The 21016-nt window shown below is 51.5% G+C and overlaps 2 protein-coding genes across 2 annotated transcripts; both read left to right on the top strand.

Annotated features, from left to right (window-relative positions):
- The first annotated feature begins 2331 nt into the window (after nucleotides 1-2331).
- LOC112833035 (large ribosomal subunit protein uL15-like) lies at nucleotides 2332-2835 on the top strand. Its single transcript, XM_073877461.1, has one exon. It carries the CDS (start codon nucleotides 2358-2360, stop codon nucleotides 2802-2804), a length of 447 nt encoding a protein of 148 aa, XP_073733562.1. The 5' UTR covers nucleotides 2332-2357; the 3' UTR covers nucleotides 2805-2835.
- An 11137-nt stretch (nucleotides 2836-13972) lies between these two features.
- Nucleotides 13973-20556, top strand: CYP1A1 (cytochrome P450 family 1 subfamily A member 1). Its single transcript, XM_025884122.2, has 7 exons — nucleotides 13973-14128; nucleotides 16894-17755; nucleotides 18292-18418; nucleotides 18514-18603; nucleotides 18910-19033; nucleotides 19179-19265; nucleotides 19429-20556. Exons 2-7 carry the CDS (start codon nucleotides 16916-16918, stop codon nucleotides 19712-19714), a joined length of 1554 nt encoding a protein of 517 aa, XP_025739907.1. The 5' UTR covers nucleotides 13973-14128; nucleotides 16894-16915; the 3' UTR covers nucleotides 19715-20556.
- Nucleotides 20557-21016: the final 460 nt, after the last annotated feature.

Below are 21016 nucleotides of genomic sequence, written 5' to 3'. Positions count from 1 at the left end.
TTAAAAGTGTATGTCCATGTGTGTATGTATATAGAGAGGACAGAGAGTAGATATGGCAAATGTCAGCTATCCGAGGTCCTAGGGGAAAGTATGCGGGCGTTCAGTAAAAGTAAAGGAGTCTTCAGGTAGCAAGAGGGCTGTTGCTTGGTAAGGAGTTCCACGGTGATTCTCTCTCCTCTCCCAGGGAAGGCAGGAGGAACTCTCCATCTCAAGGAGCCACGTGAGGAGAGTCCAGGAGACCCTAGCTTTGAGAACGGGATACCTGCAAAAGGGGAGAACGGCTTATCCCTCCCAGCCAAGAGGCCATGTGGGTTGGAGAATGGGGAGGGGAACTGTGCCATTTGTATATTTATCACATACTTTATAGAGCTTGATAGTTATGGGCCCAGTTGTTCTAAGAGCTTTACATGTATGAACGAAAAACATTCTCAGTAATCTTGTGGAATGGAAATTAATACTATTTTGTTTTGTTTTGTTTTTTATTATTATGTTATGTTAATCACCATACATTACATCATTGGTTTTTGATGTAGTGTTCCATGATTCATTGTTTGTGTATAACATGCGGTGCTCCATGCAGAACGTGCCCTCTTTAATACCCATCACCAGGCGAACACATCCTCCTACCCGCCTCCCCTCTAGAACCCTCAGTTTGTTTTTCAGAGTCCATCGTCTCTCATGGTTCATCTCCCCCTCCGATTAATACTATTTTTATATTACAGTGGAGTAATAGAAGCACAGAGAGGTGGGGTAATTTGCTCTAGAGCAATGTGTTAGAGCTGGGACCCAAACCTTCAGAAGACTGCTCTGGACCAGCACGCTATGCACCTGCCTGGAAAGTATCCCTGGACTGGGGGGAGCAGCTGAATGGTGGGGGCAGCAGAGGGCAGCCTGTATGACCGGAGTAGGGTGTAGTACCAGGATATGAGTCTCCTGAGAGTCAGGTAGACATCCTGTAGGGACAGGACCTCACTTCAGAGGAGAGGGACCCCTGCGGGGGTGAGCTGGGAGGGGGCGGGCAAGATGTCAGCTAGGGTCCATCAGCCACTTTGGGACTCTGTGATGTGAGGACAGTTGGGGCTCTAAGGCACTTGATGAAAAGCTGGCCGTGGAACATCTGCTACATAAGGGCATCCTTAACCCAGAGAGATGATACACAGCACCAGCCAGATAAAAAGAGATTGGCTTCTCCTCCAGCACCCTCCCCCTTCATGCCCTCTGATGGAGAGGCCAGCAAGGTGGGCGGCTGTGGAGGGAAGGAGTACAGAAACAGAGCAAACTTCTCCCCTTCCCACGGGGTCTGGTTGGGTCCCCAGGAGGCTGGGAATGCTCCCTACCTGAATTGGATATGAGAAGCCATGTTTGATTTAGATTGGACTGGGCTCTCTAATTCCTGAAAAGGAGAAAGCTGTGGGGTCAAACTGGGCTGAGGTCAAGGGGCAAGGTTGGGAAGTCTGATAGAGCTGCAGAGCACGTTTGAAGACCTGGGCTGAGAGAAAGGACAACTGTTTTCTGTCTGTATCTCTACTGGGTTCAGCTCACACAATAAAGTGATCAAGGTCTGAGGCTAGGCTACATTTTATTTACAGAAAACTATTTCTCTCTTTCTGTCTGTCTGTGTCTCTCTTGCCCCCACCTCCCTGCCTCCCTGCCTCCCTGCCTCCCTGCCTCCCTCCTTCCCTTTCTCACCCTCCTCTCTACCTCTGTCTCTTTCTCCCTCTCCCTCTCTCTTGCTCTCATTCTTCAATGAACTAAAATCATACTTTATTCAGATCTCCTTAGCTTTTGCCTGATGTATTCTTTTGTTCCAGGATCCCATCAGGAAGACACCACATAGTACTGAGTGATCATGTCTCATTAAGCTCCCCTTGCCTGTGACATTGCTCAGACTTTCTTTGTTTTTGATGACCTTGGCAGTTTTCACGAGTACCAGTCGGGTATTCCGTAGGCTGCCCAGTACTGGAATTTGTTTGTTTCTTTCATGATAAGGCTGCGGTTATGGGTTATTGGTAGGAAGACCAAGAAGTAAAGTGCCATCTTAGTCACATCGCGCAAGGCTACATGTTGTCAACCTGACTCAGGATGGGTGATGTTGGCCTCGACCAGCTGGCTGAAGTTTGTCAAGTTTCTGTATGGTGAGTCACTCCTTCTGCCCCTTTCCATACTGTGCTCTTTGGAAGAAATTCACTGTGAGCCGCGCACACCTATGGAGTGGGGAGTTCTGCTCCCCATCCTTGAGGATGGAGTATCTACATAAAACATTTGAACTTGTACATGACAGACTATCTTTATTTTTAATAAAAATCTTAAAACTTTTAAATTATGAAAGGCCTCCCTTTTCCGTCTGAGCTGCCGACATGCCATCCAGACTGAGGAAGACCTGGAAACTTCGGGGCCATGTGAGCCACGGCCACGGCCGCATCGGCAAGCACCGGAAGCACCCAGGAGGCCGGGGTAATGCTGGTGGCATGCATCACCACAGGATCAACTTCGACAAATATCACCCAGGATACTTTGGAAAAGTTGGTATGAGACATTACCACTTAAAGAGGAACCAGAGCTTCTGCCCAACTCTCAACCTTGATAAACTGTGGACCTTGGTCAGTGAGCAGACACTGGTAAATGCTGCCAAAAACAAGACTGGAGCTGCTCCCATCATTGATGTGGTGCGATCGGGCTACTACAAAGTTTTGGGAAAGGGAAAACTCCCAAAACAGCCTGTCATCGTGAAGGCCAAATTCTTCAGTAGAAGAGCAGAGGAGAAGATTAAGGGTGTCGGGGGTGCCTGCGTTTTAGTAGCTTGAAGCCACATTTGAGGGCGTTCATTAAATGCTAACAAGTGAAAAAAGAAACTTTTAAATTATAAGATCCATCCAGAAAAGTGCAGCTATTGTGTACAGCTTGAATTTTTACAGATTTAACAAAGCCACATAACTAGCCCTCAGATCAAGACACAGAACATTACCAATACCCTAGAACCCCCACCTTGTGCTCCCTCCCCAAGGGTAACTGCAACCCCAACTTCTAATAGTGTAGATGAGTTGTGTCTGTTTTTGTTCTTTTTTTTTTTTTTTTAAAGATTTATTCATGAGAGACAGAGAGAGAGAGAGAGGCAGAGGCAGAGGGAGAAGCAGGCTCCCCGCCGAGCAGGGAGCCCGATGCGGCACTCGATCCCAGGACCCTGGGATCATGACCTGAGCTGAAGGCAGACGCTTAACCGACTGAGCCACCCAGGTGTCCCTGTTTTTGTTCTTTATATAAATGAAATCATGCTGTGTGTACTGTTTATTTGGTCATGTATATTTTTTTGATTAATAGATTTTTTAAAAGATTTTATTTATTTATTTGAGAGAGAGAGACCTAAACAGAGAGAGTGAACATGAGCGGGGGTGGGGGCAGAGGAAAAGGGAGAAGTAGGCTCCCTGCTGAGCAGAAAGTCTGATGCAAGGCTTGATCCCGGGACCCCAAGATCATGACCTGAACTAAAGTCAGATGCTTAACTGACTGAGCCACCCAGGTGCCCCTTGCACATGTGCTTATATGTATTTCTGCTATGTATAGACCCATGAGTAGACATGCTAGGTCATAGGCTAGACATATGTCCAGTGCTAGTAGATTCTACCAAACAATTTTTCAACATACTAGATATGCCCACTAGCTATGTATGAGGGTCCATGCTTCTCATGCTCACTACCATGGAATATTTTTAATATTTTTCATTTTATCCATTCTGGAGTGTATATTGAATACTTCTCTTTTTAAAATCCCTCAATGCTTCCCATAGATTTCAGGATAAAAACCAAACTCCTGGGGCGCCTGGTTGGGCATCTGCCTTCAGCTTGGGTCATGGTCCCAGGGTCCTGGGATCAAGCCCCACGTCGGGCTCCCTTCTCAGCAGGGAGCCTGCTTCTCCCTCTACTCCTCCCCCCCTGCTTGTGACCTCTCTCTCTCTCTGTCAAATAAATAAATAAAATCTTAAAAAAAAAATTCCTTTGCTTAGCACCCAAAGGCTTCAGCAGCAGCTCTTGTTCACCTCTCTGGCTCTGTTTGCCCCCATGAACCGCCTGCCCCCACCCCCATCGTCTTCTCCATATATGTCTATCCCTTTTCTTGAAACTCATGCCCCATCCTGTGTTCTCTGGCTACCTCCTGCCTGTCATTCTACACCTTGCTCAGCAGTCACCACAGGCTCCACACTGCCCTCCTTCGTGCTGCCTCCCCTTTGGACTGTGAGCTTAAAGGTTGAGGTGGCCTCTGCTTCTCTTCTTATCTCTAGTTTCTACCACTGGGACTCGCACACAGCATGCATTCAGAATAAGATTTTTTGAATCAATTAGTGTTCCCAAGTAAGAATGCTAACCGGCACAAGAGCTTGTGAAGACTCTGCTTTGGGCATTTTCCTGCATCGGTTTTATGGAACTTGCAATAATCCTTATGGTTAAAATTTATTGAGCACCTGCTATGCCCTAGGCTCTGTGCTGCGTGCTTAAGGTCTCTGGTTTAGCTTCATAGCAATCCTATCCTGAAGAGAGGATCCCAGGGAAACACATAGGGCTTGGCTAAGTTAAAGGTGAGGGGAAGGGTGAAGGGCACTCCTGGGTCACTCAACAAATTAATTCAGTGCACATTCATCAGTCTGGCTGTTGGTCAGGACTCAGTAATTGACAACCCCTTTTCTGCTCCTTGGGTGAGTTCTTCTTTGTGCCTCTCATTATTCCATTCTCACTTCTGCCACGGCTCAGGTCACAAGGAGCTGTGGTTTTTGGCTGGCCCATCGTCTAACCCAAACTCCAGCCGAGACTGTGGGCCCCTTGAAGGCAGGGGCTGAATCCCTTTCGTCTCTGTGCCCAGACCTGGCAGAGAAGGAGCACCTTGGTGGACACAGGTGAGTCATTAAATCTAGGGGGTCTCGAATCTACAAGATATGGACCTGGAGCTTCAGTCCTGGACATCCAATCAACTGCTGCATGTGTCCACCCCGAGACCCCACTCTCACAGCATCCTCATCATGCCCAAATGAAGCATGTCACCTCCCTGCACACACACTTTCCCTCTGATCCTCACCCCAGCTGGAAACCTGGGAATCCTGGAAGTCTTTCTCTGTCATTCACCACTAGTAGAATTCTCAGGATTCTACTGTTTAAATACCTCTTGGGTGTCACTCCTTCTCTCCATTCCTGTGGCACTGTCTGCAGAAGGCTGTCAGCACTGCTTCCCGCCTGGGCTTTTGCAGGAACCCCCTACTTGGTCTCACCACTTGTAGGCCAGTGCTGTCCGATAGAACTTTCTGTGGTGCTAGAAATGTTCTCTGTGCCATCTGAGAGGGTAGCCATAAGCCACAGGCAGCTATGGAGCACTTGAGATGTGGTTAGTGCAAGTGAGAGCCTAAACTTGAATTCCATTTAATTTTTAAAAAGATTTTATTTACTTATTTGACAGAGAGAAAGAGAGAGCATGAGTAGGGGCAGTTGGAGAAGGGAGCCCGATGTGGGACTCGATCCCAGGACCCTGGGATCACAACGTGAGCCAAAGGCATACACTTAACCAACTGAGCCACCCAGGTGCCTCAGAATTCGATTTAATTTAATTTAATTTAATTTTTTTAAAGATTTTATTTATTTGAGACAGAATGAGAGATAGAGAGAGAGAGAGAGAGAGCACATGAGACGGGGGAGGGTCAGAGGGAGAAGCAGACTCCCCACCGAGCAGAGAGCCCGATGCGGGACTCAATGCGGGACTCGATGCAGGACTCCAGGATCATGACCTGAGCCGAAGGCAGTTGCCTAACCAGCTGAGCCACCCAGGCGCCCTCGATTTAATTTTAAATTGAAGTAGTCGTATGTGGCTCATGGCTGCCGTATTGACCAGCGCAGTTCTTGGCTCCCTCCTCAGCTCATCCCTCCAAGCGGTGCTCCACACCGCCACCCACGTGAACTCGCTGAACTGCACATCCGAGCGTGTTCTGGGGATGCTTATGGCAGTGAACAAGATAGGCCCTGCACAGAGGAGACTGACAACAAGCCTGCAAACAGATGAATGAGATCATTCCAGACTTACTGAAACTCCTCTTTGTCCTCCAGATCTAACCCCTCTCTCTTGCTCTGTGCACCGAGAGGCTGAACTCTGCAGACTCTATCAGTGGGCTGCCCCCATCCTCTGGCTCCTTGTTGGGTTCAGTCAATAGGAGGCACTAGTGTGAGATGCGAGCGTGGGAAGAGAATGAGGCTGGGGTACTTTTTCTCCACAGGTCCCAGCAAGGTCACTATGGTAGGCCACAGCTCCTGCCAGGCAGTCCTCTCTCCTTTGTCTTTCTCTGGGTCAGGGAAACACCTTCTTCTTGTCCCTTCCAGCCCAAGAGAGTGGAGGCTTCTCTCTGTTACTAATTGTATGGTACCACACTATCCTGTGTTGGTTTCCCCAAGCCCTGCCCACACCTTTGTAAATCGTCCTTATTAAACTCTCCCCAATGACCCAGTTTGAATGGATCCTGTTTCTTGCAAGGACCCTGAATAATAAATGGGTTCTTTGCAAATATGTGATCCACCATCCTTGGAACCTCGGCTTTCTGACCCAAGCTGCCTCCCTCTGGTCACAAGATAGCTGCTGCAGTTCCAGCCATCACATTCAGACATGACCAGGACCAGAGGGACAGGACTGCACCTCTTGCCATGTATCCTTTTTCAGAGTGAAGAAGTCTTTCTCAAAAGCTGTCCCAGTTGACCCTGGTTTTCAGAATAGCTTGCCTTGAAGCATTTTATCATTAAGGGAATTCCCCTGTCCTTCCTGTGGCTTTCAGGAAACAATCACAAATACGTTCCACAAAGTATTTGGTCCCATCTATAATAAAATTACTCTTAGTGACAAACAAACAAACAAACAAAAAAACTTTGTCAGTCGAATGCTCCTGGATGTGCTCCCACAGTGTCTGCAAGGAGGTGGTCTCATTCAGACCTATTGGGGAACAGCCTGCCTGCCCTACCTGCCGGTGACTGGCCACTCGACAAACTTAGGATGAAAACCATTTTCATCCTGGGGAATAAAAACTCAAGCAGAATCTCAGTCTCTCTCCACCACACCTCTAGCTCTTGCCTTCTGTTTCCCTGCTGACCACGAGGCTTTGGTGGGCATGCTGGGCCTTCTCAGGCTCTTGGGAGCCTCTGTCTTCCTGGCCAGTGGTGCAGGCACTCTCTAGGACCCAGCACCCTTAGGCAGAGCAGTGGCCTTGACTTTCAGCCCCTCCCAGGCCCCTAGGCAGCTGCCTCAATTGGACCTTGTTTCACACACAAAACAATACAAATGGTCCAAAAAACATTCTCCTTTCTTTCTGAAGGTTTTGTGATGCGTTGTTATCATTAACTAGTCTTTTTTTTTTTAAGATTTTATTTATTTATTTGAGAGAGAGAGAGAGAGAGAGAGAGAGATCATGAGCAGGGGGAGGGCAGAGGGAGAAGCAGGCTCCCCGCTGAGCAGGGACCCAGACTTGGGGCTCCATCCCAGGATCCTGGGATCATGACTTGAGCCAAAAGCAGACGCTTAATGACTGAGCCACCCAGGCGCCCCTTAACCAGTCTTTCTTAACCAGATTCCTATCATGAACCAGATTTCTCCTACATATCATTGGCCAGAATCTTATCATAAATCTGTGTTTAATCCAATCACCAGCAAGGCAACTGGGGCCACAATGGCTGGTGCAGAGCAGCTGGCACCCACTGCTTTAGGCTGGGGGGCTAGGGTCAGTCTCCTCCAAAGCACATTGCTCAGAAAAGGAAGATGGAGGACACTTGCACAAAACTGGGGTTGAGGAGGGTGTTAGGAAGAGGAGAACTCAAGGTGGGGGGGAATGGCTATCGTGTGTCTACAAGTGGTGGGGCAGGTGGGAAAGGGTTTCTTAGTTGGTCGAGTGGCCAGGTCCTGGCTGGTGGGGCAGTCAGGCTGTGCCCTGATAGGTCTGAATGAGACCACCTCCTTGGCAGAGACAGTGGGAGGTCATCCACGAGCATTTGGCTGACAAAGCAGAGGTCTTGCTTTGATGAGAGGATGAGAACATTCATTCTCAGTAGACCCCGGTGTTTATATATAAAAGGGCATCTATAACTGGGGATTAGAGCATTCCCCTGAGCATGCCCAACACCCCCTTCAGCAGGCCAAACATTTCTGTGCAAGGCTGTTATCACAATTCACTGGCTTGGTAAATATTCCCCCAACAGTAAAGGCAACTGCTAACCTGAGTAGAATTAGTCAAATTCAGACATATACTATGGGTCTAACTTAATCGTATCTGTTGCTATTGAAGGAAGAAGAGAAAAAGGAAGAAGGTCTGCCTTCATTTCCATTGCCCTCTAGAGTTAGCCCAGAGCCTGTGGGCACTCTCCCCCGTTCCCCAGCCTTCTCTGTGCAGTTTCCCAGGTCTGCTCCTTCCCAGCTGTTCCCCACCTATCAAAATACGGAGGTCTCTCATCCCAATCCTGCAGAGCTCTCTGTGCTGAGGGCCACCCCAGAGCCTACCCTCTGCCGATTATTGCAGGGAACCCGATTGTGGGCCCGTTGAGAGGAACCAGGGGGCTTTGAAATGGAAAGAAATTGAGGACTTCTGGTGACCATGGCCATGTGGTCAGCCATGTGGCCTTGCCCAGATGCTGGCCCTGGACAGAAGTGAAGGAGGCATAAGGTAGGATGCCTGATCTGGGCCAGGCTGAGATGAGCTTCTGAAGGCAGGATGGTGCCCAATTGCCTGTCTTCTGGGAACAGAATGACTGACTCACTGAGCAGGTGCTGAAAAAAGGATCCGGGGGGGAGGATCTGTTCGGCTGACCACCTTGGACCTGGTGCCCTGCTTACAAAGACCCAGAATCTCACTAGGCCTCTGCTATTGAAAACTAGATGTGTTTTCCTATTTGGGAGTTTTGCATGTTTCCATTCACTTATGTCACAAATATGCTTTCACAATGTGCCAGTTTGCTATTGATGAAGCATTGATCAAAACAGATGAGAGGGGGTGCCTCGGTGGCTCAGTTGGCTAAGAGTCCCACTCTTGATTTTGGCTCGGGTCATGATCTCAGCGTTGTGGGATGGAGGCCCTGCATTGGGCTCTGCACTCAGCCCAGAGTCTGCTTCTCTCTCTCCCTCTCCTTTGCTCCTCCCCGTTCATACTCTCTGAAGTAGAGATTTCTCTCTCTTCTCTCTCTCAGAGTAAGAGAGAGAAGAGAGAGAGAGCACACACAAGCAGGGGGAGTGGCAGGCAAAGGGAGAGAGAGAAGCAGTCTCCCCACTGAGCTGGGAGCCCGATGCAGGGCTTGATCCCAGCACCCTGGGATCATGACCTGAGCTGATGGCAGATGCTTAACTGACTGAGCCACCCAGGCACCCCTATAAATAAAATCTTAAAAGAAAAACACAAAAAAAACAAAAAACAAACAAGAGTCCACACTCTGCTTAAGCTTACATTCTAGTCGAGGGACATAGACCATACACAGCACGATAAAATATACAGTACATTTAAAATTTGGAAATATACAAATAAAACTCAAGTTGAGAAGAGGGGGGTAGACTAGGAGTAGGGTATAGTTTTACATAGGATGACTAAGGAAGGCATACTAGGAAAGTGATATATGAGGAAGTAAGGCAGGAAGATTTGGAGAGAAAGTTTCCAGGGGGAGGAGAACAGCAAGTACAAAGGCCCTGAGGCAGAGTCTAGAACTCTGGCCCCTTGCTTCCTGGTCAGGACTCTACCCACCACAGTGTCTTGTCCCAGACTACCAGCAAAGCCTCAGGGGTCCAAAGGTGGACAGGTTCAGCCCTTGGGTCAGGGCCCCCCATTTCCCCATACTCCTGGACAGGAGTCTGGTGCACTAGGGTTATGGGAGGCGTTGCACTTCTCATTGCCAACCCTGTGTCAGTGAACAGCCCACAAGACAAAGGGGCCTCCAAATCACCAGGAAGAGAAGGAGGGAGGCAGGCAGGAGGTTAGAGGGCATTGGTGTGGAGCTCAACAGCCTGTCCTGGGTCAAAGTTCACACGCCTTTGCGTGAGAAGATCTTTGGCTAGGATTCCCTAACCATCGATCCATCTGCTACCAGGAACACGGGGACAGCGGGGCAGTGAGGAGGGGAGAGGGCTCTGGGCTGAGGGTCTCGGACCGACCACCACTGTTTGGTCAGCACTGCGGAAGGCCATGGGGGGTGGGGCGGGGGATGGAGAGACAGTAAGATCCGCAACAAACCCCTCCCCCACGGGGGAGACGGAAAGCATGCCCCAAACACAGCCTGTGCTGAATCTGGAAATGCTCCAGGAACTGTGAGAAGGCTGAGACCCCGGGGTGGGGGCGGGTAAGGGGCTCGGCAGGAGGGTAGACTAAGGAGAACATAAGGGGGGGCATTCCAGGCCTGGGGAGGAGGCAGGGCAATGAAGAGCGGGATTTAGGGCGCCTGGGTGGCTCAGTTGGTTAAGCGACTGCCTTCGGCTCAGGTCATGATCCTGGAGTCCCGGGATCGAGTCCCGCGTCGGGCTCCCCGCTCAGCAGGGAGTCTGCTTCTCCCTCTGACCCCCTTCCCTCTCGTGCTCTCTGGCTCTTATTCTCTCTCTCTCAAATAAATAAATAAAATCTTAAAAAAAAAGAGCTGGATTTAATTGTTTTACCAATTATTAATATCTTGCAAAGGCTTGGTTTATTAATCTATTTCCCCCAGGCTGGGGTTCGTTCCGTGTTAGGACATGGAGGAAGGAAGGAATGACAAGTTGGGTTGAGGTCATAGCAAGGGTCAAGTGCCCTGAGAGTTACTATGGAGGAGTGCTGGAAACATAGATCAGGAGACACTGAACTAGCTGTGGGGAGGACTTGGGGTGGGGTAGGGGCTTCCCAGACGACGTGATGTTTTACCTGAGATTTATTTATTTATTTAAAGATTTTATTTATTTATTTGAGAGAGAGAGAGCACAAGCAGGGGGAGGGGGATTGGGGAGAAAAAGGGCAGAGGGAGAGGGAGAAGCAGACTCCCCGCTGAGCGGGGAGCCTGATGCCAGGCTTCATCCCAGGACCCTGAGATCAGGACCTGAGTCAAGGCAGACCCTTAACCGACTGAGCCACTCAGGCGCCCTTATTTATTTTTTTTCCCAAAGATTTATTTATTTATTTTAGGGAAAGAGAGAGAGGGGGAGAGAGAGAGAGATGGCATGTGCAGTGGGGGAGGGGCAGAGGGAGAGAGCGAATCTCAAGCAGACTCCCCGTTCTATCTCATGATCCTGAGATCATGACCTGAGCCGAAAATCAAGAGTCGGATACTTTAACCGACTGAGCCACCCAGGTGTCCATTAGATGAGATTTAAAATAGGGGAGATTAGAAGCAGGAGTGGTGGGGCTCCTTGCTCAGTGGGGAGCCTGCTTCTCCCGCTCCCTCTGCCCTTCCCCCTGCTTATGTGCACTCTCTCTAATAAATAAAAAAAATTAAAAGTGTGATACCTTAAGAAAAAAAAAAAAGAAGAAGTAGAGGTGGTCCAGCCTGGTAGGGTCTGTCAAAGATTCTGGTTTTCCTTCAGATGGGAACTACTGAAGGGGTATGGTTGTGACAGAATGAGATTTCCCACTTTTGAAAAGACCCCTCTGGATGCCACAGGCTTGAGAAGGAATTGGAGGGAGTGACAGGCAAGTGGGAACCAGGTTTGGAGGCTATTTTTACTCTAGGGAGCAATGAAGGGATCCCGGCGGAGGATGGGGAGGACGGGGAGGATAGGGCAGTGGGGCTGGACAGATGTCAGGGGGGCAGCAGCCTACCCTCCACACAGTCTAGATCTTCCTTGCCTCAGACCCCACAATGTGTCCCGCTCACACACAGATGTTTCTCAAGGGGGTGCTCTCTGTACCTGGAGAGGGGGTCACTCGATGCTAGGAGAAATCCCTCACAAGACCACTGCCCATTTTCAGTGCACCTGGTCCTGGCCACCCTCCCCTCCCAAGGACCACCTTTAGGGGCCTTTGAACTTGCTGTTTCCTCTGCTTCCAGATACTTGTGCGCCTTGAGTCTTGATTCCACACTCTTGCCTCTGCTCAGTGTCATTTTCTCAGTGAGGCCTTCTCTGACCACCCTATTTTTAAAAGTAGGTTCCAAACCCAAAGTGGGTCTTGAACTCATGACGTCGAGATCAAGAGTCGCTTGCTCCACCAACTGAGCCAGCCAGGCGCGCCTGACCACCCACCCTATTTTGATTTGCAAATTTCCCCAGGGTTTTCTACCCCTTCTCTCCTGTATTTTTCTCTAAAGCACTTTTCACCCTCTGACATTTTCTATGCATTATCTGGCCCCGCCTCGTCCCGTCCCCAGTGTAAGGTCCATGTGAGCAGGAGCAGTGTCAGTTTTGTTCACTTGTATATCAATCGCCAGCATCCAGGACAGTGCCCAGCACATACTAGGCGTTTGGTAAATATTTGTCCAATGTTTGAGTGGAGCGTTGAAGGGGCGGGATGAGGCTCTGCTTCTGGTTGGGCCAGCGGGTGGAAGTGTCATTCACTGGGTCGGGGAGCATGGCGGGGAGGGCGGGTGATGTGGTTAGTTGGGGACAGGATCAGCAAGACAAGCAAATGCGGCTCCCCCCACTCTGCCCCGCGCGCGTTCTACAGCGGGAGGGCTCGGCAGCGGCAGGGGCAGCGTCTGAGGCAGCCAGCCAGAGCCAGCCCGAGCCAGCCAGGCGAGCCGTGTGGCGCTGGGGCTGCGTGTCCTGCCACAGGCGTGGACCACAAATACCACACACGCAGGCTCCTGCTTGCAGGCAAAACCCTAGCTCCGCACGCAAACCTGGTCCATTTGCACCGCCCGCCCGCTCAATCCAATCGCTCCTTCCCCGTTCCTCTCACTCCTCCCTCACCTCCAGGCTCGCCTAGAGTCCGGCTCTTTAAGAGCCCCGCCCCCGACTCCTCTCCCCTTCGCGTGACTGTGCCGGGACCCGAGGTGGGGAGTCTGGCAGCTGGGTGGCTGCGCCCGTCTCCGGGCCCTTCTCACGCAACTCCCGGGCACCGCGCCCCCGGCCAGGTGGGGCGGGGATGGGCCGCGTGACCTCTGCCCCCTGGAGGGGTGTACTAGACGCTTGCACGCTAGCCCGGGGAGGCTTCTGCGCTGGGCGCCCCCTCCTCTGCCCGGCCGGAGGGTCCCCCTCTCCTCGGCCAAGGGGAGCTAGCCGCACAGCCCCACTCGCCGCAGCACAGCCCCACTCGCCGCCCGATTTCTCCGCCCGGCCAATGAGCTAGCAGCCCCGGGAGTCAAGAGGGAACCTCGAGGGCCTGTGGGTGCCAGCTGGAGGTACCCCGGGTTTGTAGCATTCCAAAGTGGCCCTAGAGCTAGTGAGGGCCAGTGAGCGCTCAGCGAGACTGCGCGTTTCCATCCATTCTCGTCTGTCTGTCGGGGAGCTCAGACGTCGGCTAGTCACCCGGGCTCTGGGGGCTCTTGGGGAACGAAGCCAGCCCTTCGGCGCCTCTGGCCTTCCGGCCCCGGTGACCTCGGGGCTGGGGTCGCCGTGCTTCTCACGCGAGCCCGGACTCGGTAACCCGGGGGAAAGAGGTCAACACACGGCAGCCCCGCCCCGCCTGCCAGGCCACTGTCAACTAGTGGCAAGGGGGGGAGGCACTTGCAAGCCCAGTGTTCCAGTGGATGCAAAAATTAGGCTGAGGGGTCCCCGCACCCGGGGATGGAGGGTCCCATACCGGGTCTTCGGGCTTTCTTGAGACTTCTCCTTCAAATCCCCACCTCAGTTGGGGTCTGCGCTGTCCATGGGGACCTTGGAACTGGGGTCTCAGGTGTCCCCAGCCCTCACCCATTTACTTGCTGGCACTTGGATGAGGAGTCCCCATAGTGGGTTCCGACCTGTCCCTCTGAGTTCCCCCAACCTTGTCTTCTTCCCCACTTCCCAACCCCCTTCCCTCCCTTTTCCCACTTTCCTAGAATCACCCCCCCCACACACTCTAGCCCGCCCCTCCCTCTCTCCTAGCTCCAGGGGGCGTGGCCAAGCGCACAAGCTGTTTATAAAGGTGGAAGTGCTTTCACCCTCATCAAGGTTCCTAGGAGCCTTCCCTGATCTTCTTTGGGGTCTCTGGCTTAAGAGACCACTCGTCCCAGCTCACTTCAGTACCTCCTCACAGCCACAGGTGAGTGCTGGGGACTCCTAGCTTGCCCTTTCTCTCCCAACAGAAAGAAAATTTTGATGCTTCCTAGGTTTTCCTAGGTGGCCACTGGTCTGGCACCTCAAAAAAGGGGGCTAAGAGTGTCCTTAGTGACCAGGCACTCTGGCTCCATAGTGGGGAGACTGAGGCCAGGGCAAGGGCAGGAATTACCCAAGGTCCCACAGCTAGTGCCAGAATTCTAGATTTTAGATGGCCCCCCTTCAAGGACTCCAGGATTCAGGCTCCGGTTCCATTCCCACTGACTCTCTGAATGCCCTGGGGCTTCCCCATCAGGGTCACCTGGGAGGCTGAAATAAGGACACGACTGTGGGAAGCTAGGATGATGTGCAGCCCCTTGTCCAAGCTGTGTGAGGAGGGCAGCTTTTCCCTGGGTGGGCAGGATGGATGGAGGGGGCAGGTTGGGTTCTTATCGGTAGTACCTTGCCTTATCTAAAAGCTACCCCTGGCTATCTTGACCCTCCCAAGGCCTGGCTTGTCAGAGCCAAGATGTGCTGGCCAGGACAAGAGATGCTGACCTGAACGGGAGTCCTGGGCACTGTCCAGGGCCCTTCCCTATCCCATTGATTGCCCTCTCTGTCCTGTACTAGGGGGCGATCTGTGTGAGACTGCCAGCTGCAGAGCTGGACTATCAGTCCCTGAAGACTCACCAGTCACATCTTTCTTGGCCTCTTACCGTCTCGCTAAGGCTGGAGGGCCTTGGGGCACCCAGTGGGCAGAAGGGAAACCAAGGCACCCCAAGACCTGTCCCTAGTTCACTCAGGGAATCAGAGCTTGAGGGACCCAGCTCTTCCAGGAGGCCTCCTTAGACAGATGGCTATATACTTACAGTAGGAGCCAGACAATCTCCCCGTCTTGGCAGGTTCTCCTGTGGGGAAACCAGGATTCAGAAGGGGAGGTTCCCCAGGTCAGATCTGGGTTTTCTCTTCTCTGAGATCTAGCTGGGCCCCCTGAATCAGAGATCATATCCCCCGGACCCCCACCCCAAGTGATATAACTGGAGCCCAGAAAGGCAAAATGACAAGTCCAAGGCCATGCCATTGAGCCTGGAACACTGGAGCTCCTCATCTCCAGTCCAGGGCACCTGGCAGGTGCCCCAGTCAGAGGCCAATGTCTTGAGGAGAATAGTCCATGAATTTGCACACCCTTTCTAGAACAAGCCTTGAGAGAAAGTATTGTCTCCACTTCTGTTAAATTTAGATTGATTCTTAATTTCCCTAATTCCAGTCTAGCATTTTCTTGCAGCCCTTATCTCATGGGAGTCTTCCATTTCTTCTCCTTTCTCTGGTGACTGGGAAATAGGGGAGGCCCAGACAGTTCATTCATTGAGAACTGAGCCCAGTGAAAACCCTGGCCTGGATTTCTGTGACCTGGATCCTCAATGTAGCTTGTCTCCGGCTGCTTTTAAACTGTGGGTCAGTTGAACTCAGAGAGCCTCATGAGGCAGAGTTGTATGGCTTAGGCAGTGACCTTCAGGTCCCCTGTCCCTTCCCTACCCTGTCCGAGGGTCTGGCCTGGCAGGATTCCCTAGACCCTGGGATGGAGCAGAAGAAAACTGAGAGTTCTGGGAGAGAATCTGACCACTCTTCAAAGTGAGGTACCTGTGACAGAAGCTGTGAACTTTCCAGGGAACTTGCCCTAAGAGGTCTGAGTCCGGGCTCTGTCACTGAGTGCTGGGTGACTTTAGGCAAGTCAATGGCCCCTCTGGAGGTCAATTTCCCCAAATGTGAAATGAGGCAAAAGGAGCACATGATCCCTAGTTCTGATGACAGTGTTTCCCCAAGTGTGGTGGATAGTACTTAAGGGGATTGGGGGTGACACATGTCGGTTATGTGTTTAATATACATTAGGGGGGGGAAAATCAAACCTGTACGTTGACACAGATATTTTTGTTTGGGATGATGCTAAGTGGGTAGATTTAAAGTTGATTTTAGAAAAGCATAAAATAAATAACAGTACAGGTGCTATATGGGAATCACAGACTGATGTGTGGAAAACCTGTTTTCTTGTCTTTTCTTTATTTTATATTTTATTATTTTATTTTATTTTATTGTAAGGGGGCTCCATGCTGGGCTTGAACTCATGACCCTGAGATCAAGACCTGAGCTGAGATCAAGAGTTGGATGCTTAACCAACTGAGCCACCTAGGTGCACCAAGGAAAACCCTGTTTTAGATTGGTGCAGGATTGTTCTGGAATTGGGCACTTTGGGTTGGGAGTATGGATCCAACACTTCCTGACTGTGTGAACTTGTGCAAGTTACTTAACCTCTCTGAGCCTCTCTGTAGTCTACCTTTTAGGCTCTGGACAGGACTGAATGAATGGCTATGAAATTATTTTATTTTATTTTACTTATTTATTTGACAGAGAGAGCAAGAGAGCACAAGCAGAGGAAACAGTAGAGGGAGAGGGAAAGGGAAAGGCAGGCTCCCCGCCGAGCAGGGAGCCCGATGTGGCGCTCAATCCCAGGACCCTGGGATCATGACCTGAGCCGAAGGCAGACGTTCAACCATCTGAGCCACCCAGGCGCCCTAGCTATGACATTCTTGGTACACGGTGGCAGCTCAACAAACAGCTTCTCCCGTCTCCTCCTCTCCTTCATGTCCAGTTAGCTGTTCTGGATAGGAAAATTTCTCCTTTCTTTGACCAGCATGCTGACACTTTAGGACATTGGTTCCTCATATCCCCCCTTCTAATAGCTTGGTCTTTTCTTCCCACCCCACCTCTCGGCAGCCATCTTGAGAACTCTACGCTGATGATGTTCTCTGCGTCCAGATTCTCCATCCCCATCTCGGCCACAGAGCTTCTCCTGGCCTCCACTGTCTTCTGCCTGGTGCTCTGGGTGGTCAGGGCTTGGCAGCCTTGGGTTCCCAAAGGCCTGAAGAGTCCCCCGGGGCCCTGGGGCTGGCCCCTGCTGGGGAACGTGCTGACCCTGGGGAAGAACCCACATCTGGCGCTGTCCAGGCTGAGCCAGCGTTATGGGGACGTGCTGCAAATCCACATTGGCTCCACACCCGTGCTGGTGCTCAGCGGCCTGGACACCGTCCGGCAAGCCCTGGTGAGGCAGGGTGAGGATTTCAAGGGCCGGCCTGACCTCTACAGCTTCACTCTGATTACTAATGGCCAAAGCATGTCCTTCAGCCCAGACTCTGGACCAGTGTGGGCTGCCCGCAGGCGCCTGGCCCAGAACGCCCTGAAAAGTTTCTCCATTGCCTCAGACCCGGGTTCCTCATCCTCCTGCTACCTGGAAGAGCATGTGAGGAAGGAGGCTGAGGCGCTCCTCAGCAGGTTGCAGGAACAGATGGCAGAGGTTGGACACTTTGACCCCTACAGATATGTAGTGGTGTCAGTGGCCAATGTCATCTGTGCCATGTGCTTTGGCAAGCGCTATGACCATGACGACCAAGAGCTGCTTAGCTTAATCAACCTGAATAATGAGTTCGGGGAGGCGGTTGCCTCTGGGAACCCTGTGGACTTCTTCCCCATCCTCCGATACCTGCCCAACCCTGCCCTGGATTTCTTCAAGGACCTGAATAAGAGGTTTTACAGCTTCATGCAAAAGCTGGTCAAGGAACACTACAAAACATTTGAGAAGGTACTGGCTGGGGAGAGGCAGGTGGGTGGTGGGAAGCAGTAGGGTTGGGGCCAGAAGGTCAGAGGTAACTGGAGAAGTAGGGGATTTGGCAGGATCTCAGGGCCTTCACCCTGGGATTTTGAGGTGAGTGGTTGAGTGGACTCCATCCTTGGCAGGGAAATAGAACTTTTCCCTGATTAGCCTTTCAATCCTTCCATCAGACAGCAATATTTACTGAATACCCAGTCTGTGCAGGACCCAAGGCCAGTGGTTGTGGGGAACAGGAAGAATTAAAAAAGTTGGTCTCCTGGCCTCATGGGAGAAAGAAGTGTAAAGAGCATGTCTAGATGACCCCTCTGTCTCAGGTGTCCCTTGAGTTGGGGCTGCCAGGATTCTGAGGCAGGAGAGAGCCTTAAAGGGGCACGAGAAGCTGGGATGGCAGCCTTGAGGTAGAGGGGTCACCTCTTGAATGAAGGTTTTAGGGACGGTGAGGAACCAGGATGGAGAGGTTGGTCTGGGTTTGGGGTCTTGTTCACCTGTGGGCCTTCCCTACCCAGGGCCACATTCGGGATATCACAGACAGCCTGATCGAGCATTGTCAGGACAAGAGGCTGGATGAGAATGCCAACATTCAGCTGTCTGACGAGAAGATTGTTAATGTTGTCTTGGACCTCTTTGGAGCTGGTATGAGCTACCCCATCGTGCCTTTCCTGTGCCCGACTGCCCTGGCCTGCCAATTGCCAATTGCTAAATCTTTCCCTTTGTTCTCCCCTGGTCAGGATTTGACACCGTCACAACTGCCGTCTCCTGGAGCCTCCTATACCTGGTGACAAGCCCCAATGTACAGAAAAAGATCCAGGAGGAGCTGGGTAGGTGGTGGCTTCCTTTAAAGTGCTCAAGGCAGAGGACCTGGCCAAGTTCTGGGCAGCCCCTTCATCCACATGGTCCTTTTTTATTTTATTTTAAAGATTTTATTTATTTGAGAGAGAGTGAGCGAGAGGAGAGCACAAGCTGGGGGAGGGGTGGGAGAGGGAGGAGCCGACTCCCACTGAGCAGGGGACCTGGTGCAGGGCTGGGCTGGATCCCAAGACCCTGAGATCATAACCTGAGCAGAAGGTAGATGCTTAACCCACTGAGCCACCCAGGCACCCCACATGGTCCTTTATGTTCTGCAGACACAGTGATTGGCAGGGCTCGGCAGCCCCGGCTCTCTGACAGGCTCCAGCTGCCCTACCTGGAGGCATTCATCCTGGAGACCTTCCGACATGCTTCCTTCGTCCCCTTCACCATCCCTCATAGGTGAGACCCCATGGATCAACTGCTGTCTGATAGTGGGCCTTCCTCCAGTCCATGTACCTGATCAGGCCCGGAGGGAGGGACAGGTATGGGAGGCAGGGGGATGTCCTTGTGGTCCTGAGCTTGACTGGGCTTCTTTCTTCCCCAGTACCACCAAAGACACAAGTCTGAGTGGCTTTTACATCCCCAAGGGACGTTGTGTCTTTGTGAACCAGTGGCAGATCAACCATGACCAGTAAGTTGAGAGGAGGCAAGGGCAACTCTGCCCTCTTCCAAGCTCCAGACCCTGCTGTCCCTGGGCCACTTGCCCATCCCCTACTCTTTGGGGCTGGGGTTCAACCCACTTGATGCTTCTGAGCCCCCAGGCTACCACTTCAGCTGCTTCTCTCTGATTACAGGAAGCTATGGGGTGACCCATCTGAGTTCCGACCAGAGCGATTTCTCACTCTTGATGGCACCATCAACAAGGCACTGAGTGAGAAGGTGATTCTCTTTGGAATGGGCAAGCGGAAGTGCATCGGTGAGACCATTGCCCGCCTGGAGGTCTTTCTCTTTCTGGCCATTCTGCTGCAGCAGGTGGAATTCAGTGTGCCCCGGGGCACGAAGGTGGATATGACCCCCATTTATGGGCTGACCATGAAGCATGCCCGTTGTGAGCACGTCCAAGTGCGGGTACGCACTTAGGGGACTGAGAGCCCTGCAGCCTAGCCTCTTGTCTACCTGGCCTATCAGGGAGGTATTCTAAGCTTCAGCCTGAAACCCACAGATATTGGTCTGGCTGGGTTTTGCTGTCTGGGCTGCAGGCAAGCCTGAAGGATCGTGCCTGCCCCCCACCCTGGACTTGCTCCTCTCCATACTGACCACGGACAGTGAACACAGCAGGGGCCACAAAGGAGCAGATGGAGCCTTCTGGAGTTGTGCTTGAGCCAGGAGGCTTGGTTGGGTTAGGAAGTCCTAAGCCCCAGGAAACCTCGAGGGAATGCTCTAGAAGCCCCTAAGCCCAGGGGCTGGCTGATTTTCTGTGAGGGCTGACTGGCTTGAGAAACATTTAGAGCAGGCCACACCAGGGCCTGTCCAATTTCTTTGACACTTAGGAGCTGTCATGAGTGAAGGGAAGAGGCAGCTTAGGATACTACTGAGCAATCTGACCACATGGTTCCGGGACACTGTGATGCCTTTTTCTGCTGTCCCCACAGGCAGGAACAGGGCTGCCTCCTGGCCTTGGAAGGCCCCTGTTCCTGTCCAAGAGGGGCTGCGGACTTGCGCATAAGAGGAGTAGAGAGCAGAGGGAATGTCCAGATTCAGGCACCAGAGACCAGGTCTCTATGCCCTATATAAAAATGCCTTTTAAAAAAGTTTGTACACAAGAAGCTTTTTTTCAACCTGCACTGTACTGGCATGTCTGCATTTATCATATATAAAAGCTTAAGAACAATTTATTGAGTGCAATAGAGAAAATTCTAACCCAAATATCCAGAAATGTGTAAGAAACCTTTACCTAAGCTAAATAAAGATATTATCCAGAAGTCCTATTGTGGAAATTTTTTGACTTTTTTAAAAAAGATTTATTTATTTATTTATTTATTTATTTATTTATTTATTTATTTATAGCACAAGCAGGGGGAGGAGTAGAGTGAGAGGGAGAAGCAGGCTCCCCACTTAGCAGGGAGCCTGACATGGGGCTCGATTCCAGGACCCTGAGCTGAGGGCAGCTGCTTAACTGAATGAGCCACCCAGGTGCCCCAGCTTTCTGGCTCTTGAATGAATCCATCACGCCTCACCTGCCCAGTCTGAGCCCATTCTCATGTTGGGTTCAACTACGGGAGGAAGGAGAGGAAGAGGAAGCAGTGAAGAGGTGAAGGCATGGCTCTCAGAAGCTCACCATCCAGTTGGGGCACAAGACTACCACTTCACTGCCTTCCCCTAATTGATCACACATTGATGAAGTGCATTCTCTAGACCAGGCACTGGGGACTATAAAGCAAA

The sequence above is a fragment of the Callorhinus ursinus genome, unplaced genomic scaffold, assembly GCF_003265705.2.
Source record: "Callorhinus ursinus isolate GAN/ISIS: 27379988/994484 unplaced genomic scaffold, GSC_fseal_2.0 scaffold25, whole genome shotgun sequence".
Taxonomy (NCBI): Eukaryota; Metazoa; Chordata; class Mammalia; order Carnivora; family Otariidae; genus Callorhinus; species Callorhinus ursinus.
Note: the sequence above shows the minus strand (reverse complement) of the source record. Positions and strands in the feature narration are given on the sequence as shown.